Source organism: Mytilus edulis, chromosome 10 (genome assembly GCF_963676685.1).
Source record: "Mytilus edulis chromosome 10, xbMytEdul2.2, whole genome shotgun sequence".
NCBI lineage: Eukaryota > Metazoa > Mollusca > Bivalvia > Mytilida > Mytilidae > Mytilus > Mytilus edulis.
In genome coordinates, this window is record NC_092353.1 from 14356689 (window position 1) to 14371939 (window position 15251).

The window sequence follows — 15251 nt, forward strand, 5'->3', positions numbered from 1 at the left end:
TTCAGTAACGACAATTTTTAATATCCAAGAAGATGTGCAATGAATCCTTTTATATCACTTCATTTATCTATGTTCACAAATTGAAATTATTCTGACAGTAAAATCTGTGTGTAAATGGGATTTTTTTTAGGAACAACACCTTTGTTAAAACAGCAACACATGCATTTCCTCTAAAAGGGTTTACCTAGCATAGTCTTTTTAATATTGATTTATACATTTAAATTATTTCTAAATTAGAAAAAGTCTAAATGGAAAGCAAACCTTCAAAATATTTTGAACAGCTTGCACTTGCACAATAATGTATCTACATTTGTACTAATGACACTAGTTTCAATTATAATTCACATGCTCAGAACAACAGCAAAATCTAAGGATAGATTATTGCTTCTTTAAAGTGGATACACTGTATAGTTGGTAAAATGGTCCTCAAAACTACATTACAATTGTAGTGTGAATTGACATCTGCTATTGGTTTGTAGGACATGTAATTAATTGTTGTTGTTTATTTATAAACTTCATACTTATACATAATAAACCTTTAACAACCAAATTTTTCATAACTACACGAAATAATTACCTGATTTTGTAGTAATGTATAAAATCCCAAAGCAAAGGCCACAATGAATAAGACGAAAACAACGAAGAACTGTATGAATGTATTAAGGATGTCCTTGAACATCACAACATAGATTCCTAACGCTGGAAACTTCTGTAAGAACAACACCAATTCTATCCAGGCTAAAAATATAGATGTAGCTCCCAATGACCATTGCCAGTCCTGTCAATGATCAAATATTACAATTAAAAAACTTCATTCAAAAATAATATGAAGCATATACTTGATGGTTCATGATTTCAACCTGATATCTCAAAACTTGTTGGCCTATAAAAATAGTTATATATTTCTGGTGGTGTATTCTTCGACATTGTTTTACTTGTACTCATGTTATGGTAGTGTTATCTGTTTAACAAGTATTTGAGACGAGGATGAATGAATGTTTAATGTCCAAATAAATTGCATATTAAAGACATGACATGTAAATGTCATAATTATATACACCCTGATTTGTACTTGATCAACACTTTGAGCTTAATTCTTAAACTGAAAGTTCACAAGGTGAAAGCCGACAAGAAGACATGTCATCCTTCACCGAGATATTATCCTGAAAAACAGTGATCCAGTCTTTGCTCTTACATCTTTAAAGTTGTATGTTCAGGAGAGAAGCAGCAATTACTAAGTCTTTTGTTTGATCAAGCAAAGAATCAAATGCATGCATGACCTCCCACACTTGTGCCAGATTCCAACCAGGAAACCACCTAGGAGGTCCCAGTATTGTTGAATTAGGTGATTTTTCAGCACTGCTCTTTATTGTACATGTATGTTGGTCTATGAAATTTTAGTTATTTCACAGACGGAAATTAAAAGAAGAAAGGTTGATGGTAAAAAAAAACAAATTGTTTAACCATGTCTTCCTATAAGAATGAACCTCAGCAATGATTATCTTTAATAATTTTTACTGTTTCAGAAGTTTGTAGCTATGGTATATCTTTGATATATTTATTTACCAAGTTCATTTGGTCTAGACACCAAGTGAATTAGTGCTTGATACATATCACATTGATAGTTGTCAATTGCTGAAGGCAGTATATTGACTCTAAAAATCTTTTGATAATTTTGTTGTTAAATTCTGTTGAATTGATGTACACTCAATATCTCTTTTGATTTACTGAATTTTATAAGCACAATTACTTACTTCTCTAAAACCAGTATCTCGCTGACAAGTTTTGAAATCAATCACCAACAGCAAGGCACAAATATAGGTCACCCATTCTATCAGATTCTCCCAACCTAAATATTGCAGTTTGGCCTGGTACACTTGGAGCAGCTGAAATCACATATTTACATACAGTATTAAAATTGTTACAACAGAAACAAATTAAAAAGGTATATATGAAAGAGGATGGTTTTTTCATGTATCAATTCTTACAAAAAGGTATACATAAGGTATATACATAAACTATCTGTTCAGTCAATTCAAAGTTCTAAGTTGAAATAGACATCAATTCATAACTTCTTAGTGTTTCCTATGTTCTCATTCAGAAATGGGCACTGAACATTCTTGTTAAAACTCATAAGGGTAGAAATGATGCTTTGAAGTTATATCTATCAAGGTTCTATTTGCATGAAAAGCAAACTTCACTCTAAATATCTACAAACTAACCTCTCTTAACAGATTCCATGCAGCCAAAGCCATGATGACATACTTTCCAATCCTAGCAAACAAAGGTTGATCATAGTCTTTGTCTATAGTGTTTGCAAGGTTCACCATATCACATGTGTTATTCCCTGCACCAAGTTCTAATTCACTACAATTAAACAACAAATAAGTTATCAATATTAGAAATACATCTTAATTAAACCTAAAACAAGAGTGCACACACTGAAATGTCTCGCCTTCTTTACTAATCATTGATATTATGTTGATAGTCCTAAGTATAAAGCTTTATTACAACTGTCACATAAACTTAACATTAACCAAGATAGCTAAACAAAGACCAATGAACCATGAAAATGAGGTCAAGGTCAGATGAACCATGCCAGGCAGATATGTACAGCTAACAAAGCTTCCATACAACAAATATAGATGACCTATTACTTATAGTTTAAGAAAAATAGACCAAAACACAAAAACTTAACACTATGCAATGAACCGTCCAATTGAGGTCATGGTCAAATAAACCTGCGGGACTGACATATAGATCATAATATATTTCCATACACCAAATATAGCTGACCTTTGGCATATAATATTGGATAAAAAGACCAAAACTTAAAAAGTAACCTTTGACCACTGAACCATGAAAATGAGGTCAAGGTCAGATGACATCTGACCGCTAGCTATATAGACATGTACACCTTACAATCATTCCATACAACAAATATAGTAGACCTATTGCATAAAGTATGAGAAAAATAGACCAAAACACAAAAACTTAACTATAACCACTGAACCATGAAAATGAGGTCAAGGTCAGATGACACCTGCCAGTTGGACATGTACACCTTCAAGTCCTTCCATACACCAAATATACTAGCCCTATTGCTTATAGTATCTGAGATATGGACTTGACCACCAAAACTTAACCTTGTTCACTGATCCATGAAATGAGGTCGAGGTCAAGTGAAAACTGTCTGACGGGCATGAGGGCCTTGCAAGGTACGCACATACCAAATATAGTTATCCTATTACATTGTACTTATAATAAGAGAGAATTTAACATTACAAAAATTCTGAACTTCTTTTTCAAGTGGTCACTGAACCATGAAAATAAGGTCAAGGATATTGGACATGTGACTGATGGAAACTTCGTAACATGAAGCATCTATATACAAAGTATGAAGCATCCAGGTCTTTCACCTTCTAAAATATAAACCTTTTAAGAAGTTAGCTAACGCCGCCGCCTTCCGTAGCCGCTGCCGCCAGATCACTATGGTGTGTGTGCACTTATTATTGTAATGGCAGGATGGGTTTTTCTATTTTGAATTCACTAGAGAATTAAAAGTTGCAGGTCAATCTTGTTAACTGTTTCATAAAATTTTGTTCCAACTCAATGATCAAATGACTTACAATTCTATTTCTAACATTTCTCCACCAATAAAATTTCACTATTCGACAAAAAAGTCTGAAAAAGCTGTTCATTTTAAGTTTGAAAATTTAGCTGTCTTCAGTGGAGAAATATCAAATCACACTTGTAATGCAGTGGTAGGATCTATATATACAACCCCTTTGAAAAACTAGATGAACTTACTATACAAAAGGAGGTTTAGTTTCTACAATATATCCTGTCAAAAAAGTCAGGAAAACAGAATAAATGAAGAAGTTGATGTAGTAGAAGACTCGACCAAAACTGTTCCATTTGTGCTTCAGTAAAGCTGTTACCAGTGGGTGAGCTAACAAATCTTCTCGTTTAGATGTCACCTGAAAAATATAATAATTATTTAATAATTTATTCACAATACTGACTTCAAAAGTTAATTGCACAGATAGACATAGATGCATTTAAAATAAAAAATATACAAAATCGAGAATATATATAGTAAATACATAATTTTTTGGCAACCTTAAGTAAGTCAATATTTCAAAACAGTAGATACTGATACCTATATAGGGCAACAACTATCACTAATGCAAATGTTAGCTATGAAGGTAAAAATGTTTTTTGAAACACTTGATTTTTTTTTCATGTATAAAAAAAAATTTTAATCATGAGGCTGTTATCTATTCAACTGATGCTGGAGGAGAGACGATCAAGTAAACCAATTCTGTGTGTTTTATTTTTCTTTAGAACTTTGAAAGAATTATAAGTATAAGGAAAATACTAGATTATGGGTGATTGGGATATATAAAAAGGACCTCTTATCCCCTCATGAGTTTAAATCGTGAACATCCTTTATTTTAGTTCATGTTTTTCTAAACTTCAAACTTACCATTATCATCAATGGATGATTTTTCTTCATCTCCCCAGAATCTGTAGTGTAGGCTCTAGCTTTTTTCGATAGTTTGAAATCATCACCATATACACTTCCTAAAATACAATACACAAATTTACAATTAGCTTCTTGGCAGGTGTTATACTGTGTATAGTGAAACAGGGCTCAACTCAATCAAAATTAAATAAGGAACAAAGAATTGTTTTGTTTAAGCATGTGTTAGGTTTATACAGGTTTTAAGTACAAATGTTAGTATAAAGGTACTTTGGTACAGGTCCCTTTTTTTTTAATAGACAGTAATAAATTAACCAATCAAAATAGGCTAATTCTAAATAATTCAACAGCATGAGTTTCTTGAAAAAATTAAATCTACTGTTAAAATAAAATAAAATATCTAATAACAGTAAATATAAAGATGATGATAGATCTATAGTTCACATTCAGTGGCTAATATTACATGCATATCAGAAAAAAATCATGCTATCAAGAGAATCCAAAATGGCATCAGATAGATTAATATTATTGATGTGATTTTGATAGTCTAGCTACATATCTTGTCAAACAAACAGAAATATATTTAAGCTATATACTAGCAGCTTCAATATTGAACAGAACGCTAGCCTGATATGAGCTCATTTTTATGGAGACACTAGACTACGTCACAATTTTCAGCTTAATTATAGCTGTTTAATAGTAACTAAAATTATGAGGGGAAAAAAGTTGCTAATACTTATCATTATAAACATAAATCCAAAACATTTATACATAACCAAGTTAAAATTAAATGCTTAAACCTTAGAAAGGAATATCACCTGATCCAGATCCTATTTCACTGGTTCCTGGTTCAGCCCAATTGGCATAGGTATCATCCAGAAATTCATAGTTAAACCACACAGCATAATCTTTGTGTTCAGGATTCTTCTTGTTATCTGTCATACAGCGCAAAAACACAGCCTCTGCAACGTCTGGAATTTAAAATATGTGTTGATATTTTTAAATGTAAATACAATTTTTTATAATGCTAAAGAAAGAAAGAAAGAAAGGGGATCACTGGTAATTGGATGAACAAATGGTCTGAAACAGGAGCAAAAACATTCATCAGTTTTCTTTCTTGGTTTCATTTACTTATTTATCCTATCAACTGGTTTTTGGTCTCTTTTTGATGGAACTACTGGATTAAAACTGGCAATAACAAAATAAAAAGTAAACCTACCTGGCATTTTCTTGATCAATTTTCTCATTGGTGTTGTCCTTGAGCCGGTAGCAATGTCCAGGGTTTCATTTCTTAATGCATCTTCCCAGAACTCAGAATTCACTATTTCAGTGGCAACATCACTGTAACAAAACAAAACCAAAAAATTTCAGACATCTATCTAACTGACATTTTTTTTAACAAATTTACCAGCTAAATTTAACACCAAACAAGCTTTACTGGTACTTACCAGCAAGTGAATATGTTTACAGTAGACTCCACCTAATTGGATATCGGCTTTTGTAATATTATTTCAAAACATCAAACCCTTCCCTATATGTTTAATGCTAATTTTATTGTGTAATCGAATACCGGATATAAGAATATATCGGCAAATCCGATAAGAATATTCCGGTAATTTTTTTTAATCAAAGAGCTGAAGAGCTCTGAGGGAAAAGACGGCCATTGTTTCAATTTTTAGGGAGGTATCTTTTGATAGTCTACATACAAAGAATGAGCAAAAAACAGCTAGAACATATAGAATTCATCATAGAGACAATTTGGACCAATGAGATCTGCACCTTCTAAATCAAAACATTTGATTAAAGTTGGGAGTTAATTATCTAAAATTCAATTGAATTGAACTACTACAATATATTTTAGAATTTTAATTAATCAAAGAGCTGAAAGCTCTGAAGAAAAATGACGCCACTGTCTCTAATATTGGGATAGTTTTTATGCAAGTCTTGATTTTCACATACCTTAATTAGTTTAACAATGCAACATGTCTCGTAAGCATATAATTGATACTTGTATATGTGTGTGTGTGAAGTGAAGGTGACAACTGGCTGTTTTTTTAAGATAAATGAATAGGTCAAGACTACCTGAATTTGTACAAATAAATACCGTAGAAAGGCTTGTATATTTCTCACTGGTACATAGTCTGAATCCAGGTCCGTTCGCGCCCCATTCACGTTTGCGCCCACTCATGTTCGCCCCCTTTCACTTTCACACCCTACATGTTCGCACCCAATCTTAATTGGTTTTGTGTTTAATAACTCTGTAAGCAAGTGTTTTCTTATAAGTATAATTGTTGTCATTGTCTCAAAATAAAGTGTTGAATAAATCTTAATCATGTTTTGGATAGGGTATTGTTAAAAATAATAATAATCCTTTCTAAATAAAGTGGTATTTTGTCAACGTTTTATTTTGTGTTGAATAACTCTTAATCATGTTTTGGTTAATGTATTGCTATAACTTTGTTTCATTGACTTGTTTCAAAATGAAGTGAGATTCTGACTATGTTTTTTTCTGTGTGTTGAATAAATTTTATCATGTTTTGGTTATAATAGTGGATTGCTATATTTTGGTTCCTATATTTTATTGCTTCGTTGTTTCAGATCAAAGGGACCAAGCTGTTAAAAACAATTATCTTTTGTGTTTTTCCTTTAAAATCTTCAATGTTTTACTCATACCAAGCTATAAATACATTCAGTATTTACACCAAAGCAATTTAAAACAACAATCATGATTTTCCAATTATTCAACTTGAATTTGAATTAAAATTGGGCGTGAATGAGTAGAGTGCGAACGGACCTTGGGTGCGAATGTGTAGGGTGCGAAAGTGTATTGGGCGCGAACAGACCTGATACCACAGTCTGAACCCCCTTCTCCCACAAAAATTAAGTAAATAATCTTTTTGTTACTGTTATCAAAGGTCTAATGAAACTCAGGTAATTTCAAACATTTGTCAAAGAATTCTAGTCAAACCAGCACCTGGTTAAATTGGCACCTGGACAAATCAGCACCTTGTTAAATCGACACCTGATATAGTCAATTCGTCACCCATGTTAAATATATATTTTTAACAGTATTTTAAGCAAAAAGAGTAAAAATAAGAAAGGAGTTGCCAGAATTTTTTCAGTATTTAAGCAAAAAGAGTTAAATACTAACTTTCACATTTTTGGGTGTTCATGTACATTTTGTATATATATTTATTTTTCTCAACTAAATGACTTTTTTGGTGTATTTTTAATGTAATATATATGAGTAGTCCAAATAATTATTACGTCTGGCAAGGCTTTTTAAATTTTATTCTGGGACACCTTCCTATGACCGCAAGGCTATGTTAATTATTTTCTGGGACGCCTTCCTACGAACGTTGTAGGAAGGCGTCCCAGAAAAAAAATAAAATATCCTTGCCAGACGTCATAATTATTTGGACTAATACATGAGATATTGGATATTTTTATGCATTATTTTAACCAGTTGAGCATTTTACGGGATTTTTGGTTTAATGCTGTTTAAACTTTACTGAAAAAAAAACACCTTAAATTTGCTAATTATTTGGCATGAAAGTTTGATTTATTGAAAGGGACTCATAGTTTTCCATTTTATTTTAATATTTTAATAATTGTCTAATTGTTAGAACAACAGTTGGGTAAGGGCTTCGTTGTTTACCTTTATACACAACAACATATTCACTTTGGTTTCCTTGTTTACCTAAATACACAACAACATATTCACTATGTACTTGGTAACAGTTATTAATTAATTGAATAGAAAATATTATAACAAATATTATTGGATGCCGAATTGACGTCAAATAGGTGCCTATTTGACTAGATGCCAATTTAACCAGGTGCTGACTTGACTTGTACGTTTCAATTCCTCTGCGATCGTTTGCGGTATTTTCTTGAGAAAACCTATTTTCCATCATCAAAGAGAAGAAGAAACTGCTTGAAAATGATTCTGGAACGCTCCATGATTGTAAAAATAAGTTTAATTTACTCAAATAATCATTTTGAAACTTGCGATGTTTAAACAGGAAGTTTCAAAAGCACGTGTAAAAGAAGAAATTAACCGGTGAGAGTGGAAATCCGTACATGACAGATATCACTATAGTACGACTTTGAAAGTAAAACAGTTCCATCCTTTTGTAAAACAGTCTTTAATATACCTATCACATTAATGTTTGAAGGGTCTTAAGCTTATTCAAACCATATAAGTCGGTATGAAACACAAAAACGGAATGAACAATAACCGATTACGTTTTGTAGTTTACAAATTCTAAACTGGTTCCCGTCAAACTACAACACTTTGTTCGAGTGTAGTGGAATACAAGCAGAAACCAGTTAGTTTGTATAGTAAATATGAAACTGGTTCCTGGCTGATAACTACACAATGATCATGCATAATGATAACACAAGCAGATTCCAGTTTGTATGGAAAATAGTAAATACGAAACCAAGCGCGGTAGGCAGAGAAATGTAATGAAGTTCAGGTCGGCAGTAATGGAACAATGACTGCGTCATTTTCCAAAAATGGCTAAGACCATTCTCAATTTTTTGTGACAGTTTTCTCAAGAAAGTGAGGACTGAAAAATCTATTCAGTTTTAATTTTCCATTGATAAAGTTCCCTGTTAAAACTCTCATCACAGGGATACATGTACTAATAAAATCAAATATGATTGATATAAGCTGTGTGAAGTTTGTTTCCAGATCCCACATTTTGATATATCTGTAAAATTCATGAATAAATAGCTTTAAACTACAAAAAGCAACATTTAAAAAAGAAATGAGAAAAAAAATGATCACTACAATAATTATGTTGGTATGCAAAATTATTTTTTAATTGATGACTACTTATCATATATATACTTAATGTGACATTTTTAGTGTTCAGATACATTAACTTTCATTTTAGTGGGTAATTAAGCATCAATTGAGGTGCTCCTTAATTGGAGAAATATTCTAAAAACATAATTTTACAGAAAGAATGAAAACTGCAGTTGCTCTCCCCAATCTCAATAGGTATAAACTACAAAAAGCAACATTTTTTTTTTTTTTTTTAACCATTTGAATAATTATGTTGGTACACAAAATTTTTTTTATATAGAAGACTACTTATCATATACTAAATGTCACATTTTAAGTGTTCAGAAACATTTACTTTGGTTTTAGTGTATAATTACTCATCAATTGAAGTGCTCCTGAATTGGAGGAAGATTCTAAAAACAGAATTTTACAGAAACAATGAAAACTGCTGTTTCTCTCCCCAATCTCATGTATCCCCATTGACATTGTTTATCGCGAAAGTTGACCTACAAATTATCTGACTATAGCCTCAGATTAAAGCATTGCATGTTCTACACTACGGCAAACATCATTAGGTTTACCTTTAACAAATACGGATTTTAAATTAGTATACAAATACTGTGAATGATTTTTATAATGAATAAAGGATATCCCTGTGTAGTGTGGCATTCCAACAATGACGTCACTAGGTTAGATATATTTAGAATATTTCGTAATACTGATTTTTCCGGACTGTAAAAGAAACGTATATAGTTTAAGGGAAAGCTCAATATACGATAATTTCACGAGAAACAGAAGGGAAATGTGTAAACAATGTATTTAAAGTCAATCTGTTCTCCTTGTCATCAATTTCAGTATGACATTTTGAGAGGGTTTCCAAACTATCAAAACAAAATGATTGACGTGAGGGAATGATACTCTGGCCAACCCCATTAGGGAATTGACGGCTTGAAGCCGTCTTTCCCCAAAAACCATGTACAATCGGATATTTTCAATGTTTCTGACAGGAAATGGACCCGGAAGTTACGAATTTGCAATCTTGCAGACAAGAAGATTTTGTTTTTAATAAATAAAAAGGATCTATTTCTTATTAAGTTGTTGTCTTTATTCATTGTTTTCCTTTGTCATGTGAATTAGATGCCCTTTTACTTCAAATCGTTGGAATCTATTTCTAAATTATACAAGGCTCAGTTGACCAAGAGCAGTACGTTGCTGTTGGGAGAATTTTGATTAAACTCTAAATGCTCATAGAGTGAGGAATATAATTTAAACTGAATGTACCTCCTTCTGGATAATTTATTGCAATATAAATATAAATCCTTTTGACAAGAGAAATCTGACTTTTGTCCGAAATATTTTTTTCACATGTGCAAAGGTAATCACATGTGGCGGCCATATTGGTTTGTTTACAAATTTGTGAAGAAGCCTCAAGAACCATGACCTTAACATAAATAGTCTTCAGAAAACGTAAACTTTGTGCAATACTATTTTATCAATCATGATTATTTTCATAAATTTAAATTTGATTATTTAAAGAAATAAAATTATAACAATTATTATTTTAGATTAGAGATTCTACACAGACATGCTTACCTTGAGGATATTTTTTTTATTAAATAATCAAGAATTTTCTCAATATACTGCTGAAATTTACCCCAAGGAACTTACTTTAAATAAATCAAATTTATTCGGTAATAACAGTCTTTTCCTGGATTTAGTTATTTCGGTTTTAAACAGGAAACTCCACACTAAAATTTACGACAAAAGGGACGATTTTTCGTTCCCTATTGTTAATTTTCCATTTTTAGATGGTGATGTTCCTTTGGCACCATCTTATGGTGTTTATATTTCACAGCTCGTTCACTATGCCCTATCTGTTGTGATGTTTTTCATTTTAACGAACGTAATCTATGTATTACTGGTAAATTATTAAACCAGGGATATTGTTACCATAAATTACTTAAAACCTTTACAAAATTTGTCCATAGATATAAAGGTTTGGTTTTGAAGTTTGGTTGTACATGTAGAAAACTTATTTCAAAACGGGATAGCACATCCTCATTAACATAAAACAACCAGGTGCTCTGCAGGGCGCAGCTTTATACGACCGCAGAGGTCGAACCCTGAACAATTGGGGCAAGTATGGACAAAACATTCAAGCGTGATACAGCTCTGAATTTGGATTGTGATCAAATTTTTGACATTACATGGGTTTTTTTTACACAAAACAAATGTCAAGATTTTACAAATCAATTAAAGATTTCTTCTTCAAACTTTTTAAATCTAAAATTAATTAGTTGACACAGCATAGGTTTCTGACACAGAATGAATGTGGTCTAATGAACTTAAAAGTTTTTTTTTGCCTTTGAGCAATTCACTATGCTGTTGAATATTAATCCTCTCAAAAAAATGTTTGAAGAAATTTTCTTTTTATTTATGAAATCTGAAATGAGAAAAATTTAACCCCCCCCCCCCCCCTTTTTTTCACATCCCCGTTTCCCTTTTTCCAAAACTGATATCAATTCAAATTTCTAATGGAGTTTGCAACAATAACTACTCTTTTAAATACATCATAAATATTAAAATGTAAAATAAAGTGCTTGTTATCACTGAATGGTAAAGATTGGTTGGTAGTAAAAGTGAATATACATTGTTTATTGTATAAAACAATAAAAAAAACTTCATCAGCAACATTTTATATTGGCAAATTTCCAATGAAGTTATTTACATAAAGTTATTGTCAAATAAAAATAGAAAATGACATCATAGTCATGTCTGGCAAATGTCAAACATACATTATCTAAAAACATTTTAGATAATATAAGGAAAAAAAGCTTCATCAGCAACATTTTATATTGGCAAATTTCCAATGAAGTTATTTACATAAAGTTATTGGCAAATAAAAATAGAAAATGACATCATAGTCATGTCTGGCAAATTTCCAACATATATTATCAACTACTATTCTATACAAAGAAAGATAACTCCAATTGAAAATTAATTGCTATTGCACAATATTGTGTAATTAGATATTTCTTGCTATTGTGCAATTGAAAATTTCTTGCTATTGCACAATACTTGATATGGAATCCTGATTTGGACCAACTTGAAAACTGGGCCCATAATCAAAAATCAAAGTACATATTTAGATAAAGCATATCAAATAAGCCCAAGAATTTAATTTTTGTTAAAATCAAACTTAGTTTAATTTTGGACCCTTTGGACCTTAATGTAGACCAATTTGAAAACTGGACCAAAAATTAAGAATCTACATACACAGTTAGATTTGGCATATCAAAGAACCCATTTATTCAATTTTTGATGAAATCAAACAAAGTTTAATTTTGGACCCCCATTAGGACCAACTTGAAAACTAGGCCAATAATTAAAAATCTAAGTATATTTTTAAATTCAGCATATCAAAGAACCGCAAGGATTCAATTTTTGTTAAAATCAAACTAAGTTTAATTTTTGACCCTTTGGACCTTAATGTAGACCAATTTGAAAACGGGACCAAAAATTAAGAATCTACATACATAGTTAGATTCGGCATATCAAAGAACCCCAATTATTCAATTTTTGATGAAATCACACAAAGTTCAATTTTGGACCCTTTGGGCCCCTTATTCCTCAACTGTTAGGACCAAAACTCCCAAAATCAAACCCAACCTTCCTTTTATGGTCATAAACCTTGTGTTTAAATTTCATAGATTTCTATTTACTTTTACTAAAGTTATGGTGCAAAAACCAAAAATAATGCTTATTTAGGCCCCTTTTTGGCCCCTAATTCATAAACTGTTGTGACCTCAACTCCAAAAATCAATCCCAACCTTCCTTTTGTGGTCATAAACCTTGTGTTAAAATTTCATTGATTTCTATTTACTTATACTAAAGTTATTGTGCAAAAACCAAGAATAATGCTTATTTGGGCCCTTTTTTGGCCCTTAATTCCTAAACTGTTGGAACCAAAACTCCCAAAATCAATCTCAACCTGTCTTTTGTGGTCATAAACCTTGTGTCAAAATTTCATAGATTTCTATTCACTTAAACTAAAGTTATAGTGCGAAAACCAAGAAAATGCTTATTTGGGCCCTTTTTTGCCCCTAATTCCTAAAATGTTGGGACCAAAACTCCCAAAATCAATCCCAACCTTCCTTTTGTGGTCATAAACCTTGTGTTAAAATTTCATTGATTTCTATTCACTTTTACTAAAGTTAGAGTGCGAAAACTAAAAGTATTTGGACGATGACGATGACGACGACAACGACGACGACGACGCCAACGTGATAGCAATATACGCCCAAAAATTAAAATTTTTGCGGTCGTATAAAAATGCAAATTAATGGATATTTCTAATACTTACACTTTATTGTTATCAATGGCCAAATCTAAGCAGTTATAGCCATCTGAATCACACTGGGTAACATTAGCCTTCCATGTGATCAAAAGTTTCACAACATCAGAATGGCCATAACGACAGCCAAGATGGAGTGGTGTTGTCTGAAATTAATGATAATATAATATGAATCTAAGAATTGTTCATTTACACTTTTTTCTTAATAACAAGCATTTCTACAACAAAAGTATGTTTTTTTATATATATTTATCATATAGATATAGGAAGATGTGGTGTGAGTGCCAATGAGACAACTCTCCATACAAATAACAATTTAAAAAGTAAACCATTATAGGTTTAAGTACGGCCTTCAACACGGAGCCTTGGCTCTCACCGAACAACAAGCTATAAAGGGCCCCAAAATTACTAGTGTAAAACCATTCAAACGGGAAAACCAACGGTCTAATCTATATAAACAAAACGAGAAACGAGAAACACGAATATATTATGTTTAGTAGTAAAAACGGTAGTTTTGCAATTGTGATAAATAGCCTGCTGTTTAATCCATATCGCGCAACTTTGATGCACACCCTTTATCGCACCCCTACTTTTCATATTTTTTGGCACACTAAATGCAACTATGAAAAATACAAAACACACAAATTAATACAATAATAAACAAAATATTTTTAAAACAGCACGCAAATTGTAAGGTAACCCAGGTGCTTCGGATGAGTAATTGAGCAGTTCTTTTAAGGCCTTTGAAACAAGACAAAAGTAGAACTGAAGGTAACCCAGTGCTATGGATCAGAAAACAGTTCATATAATATAATACTCTTCTGTTGAAATATATGATAAAGCGTATAATACATGGCAAAATCTGTATCACATGCCGTATCACCCTCGACCAATATCATCCCTCGGGCCTAAAGGCCCTTGGGCTGATATTGATGTCTCGGGATGATACGACATATGATACGGATTTTGCCATGTATTATTCTCTATATATCATACACTTTGTCACTGCAATCAACTGATAAAATTTAACTTCAAAAATTTGCATTTAATATTGTCAAAAAATGAGGTTAAAATTTTTCAGAAACATGGTTAGGTAGCGGATATTGAAATGACGACATGCAATTGAATAGTATAATGTACCTTTGTTTTATCCATAGGATCTACTGGAGAATCAGCCTCTAACAGAACTTTAGCTGTCTTAACCCATCCTTTGGCTGCAGCACAATCAAGAGGGGTCCACATACTGCCATTTCTGAAATCAAAGACACATAAAAATATAACTCACTTAAGTAAACAAAAAATAATGTAATAAAATTGTTCAGAAATAACATGTCAACTACTACATACAATATTTCGATGTCTTTAGATCAATTATGATGGGATATTTTATAAGTCTTCCCTCCTGAAAAAATAATCTCATAATTCAGATATTTCTGATTATTGAAATCATTTGTGGTTTTGTTGTGGAAAAATTCATAAAAAAATTTGAAGAGAATCCAACACAATACAAAACCCTATCCTGGCAACAACAAAGTAATAATGGAAGGACTGAATAGTTAAAATCATAACATTATCTACAACTTTGTTGTATTGGATATAATCACCTAACTGAGAGC

The 15251-nt window shown here is 31.7% G+C and overlaps 1 protein-coding gene across 15 annotated transcripts in view; it reads right to left on the reverse strand.

Moving 5' to 3' along the window:
- Positions 1-15251, reverse strand: part of LOC139493483 (transient receptor potential cation channel subfamily A member 1 homolog) — a 54180-nt gene that overhangs the window by 10698 nt on the left and 28231 nt on the right. For all 15 annotated transcript variants that reach the window (XR_011657009.1, XR_011657011.1, XR_011657010.1 and 12 more), the window contains 9 exons: positions 14776-14887; positions 13645-13781; positions 5706-5827; positions 5305-5457; positions 4490-4587; positions 3811-3980; positions 2223-2367; positions 1755-1886; positions 578-778 (listed from right to left, as the gene is read on the reverse strand). Coding sequence is in view for 11 of the 15 variants with exons in the window: in XM_071281903.1 (XP_071138004.1) it covers positions 578-778; positions 1755-1886; positions 2223-2367; positions 3811-3980; positions 4490-4587; positions 5305-5457; positions 5706-5827; positions 13645-13781; positions 14776-14887 (1270 nt within the window). In the remaining 4 variants the exon portion in view is untranslated. The remainder of the gene's footprint in view (positions 1-577; positions 779-1754; positions 1887-2222; positions 2368-3810; positions 3981-4489; positions 4588-5304; positions 5458-5705; positions 5828-13644; positions 13782-14775; positions 14888-15251) is intronic.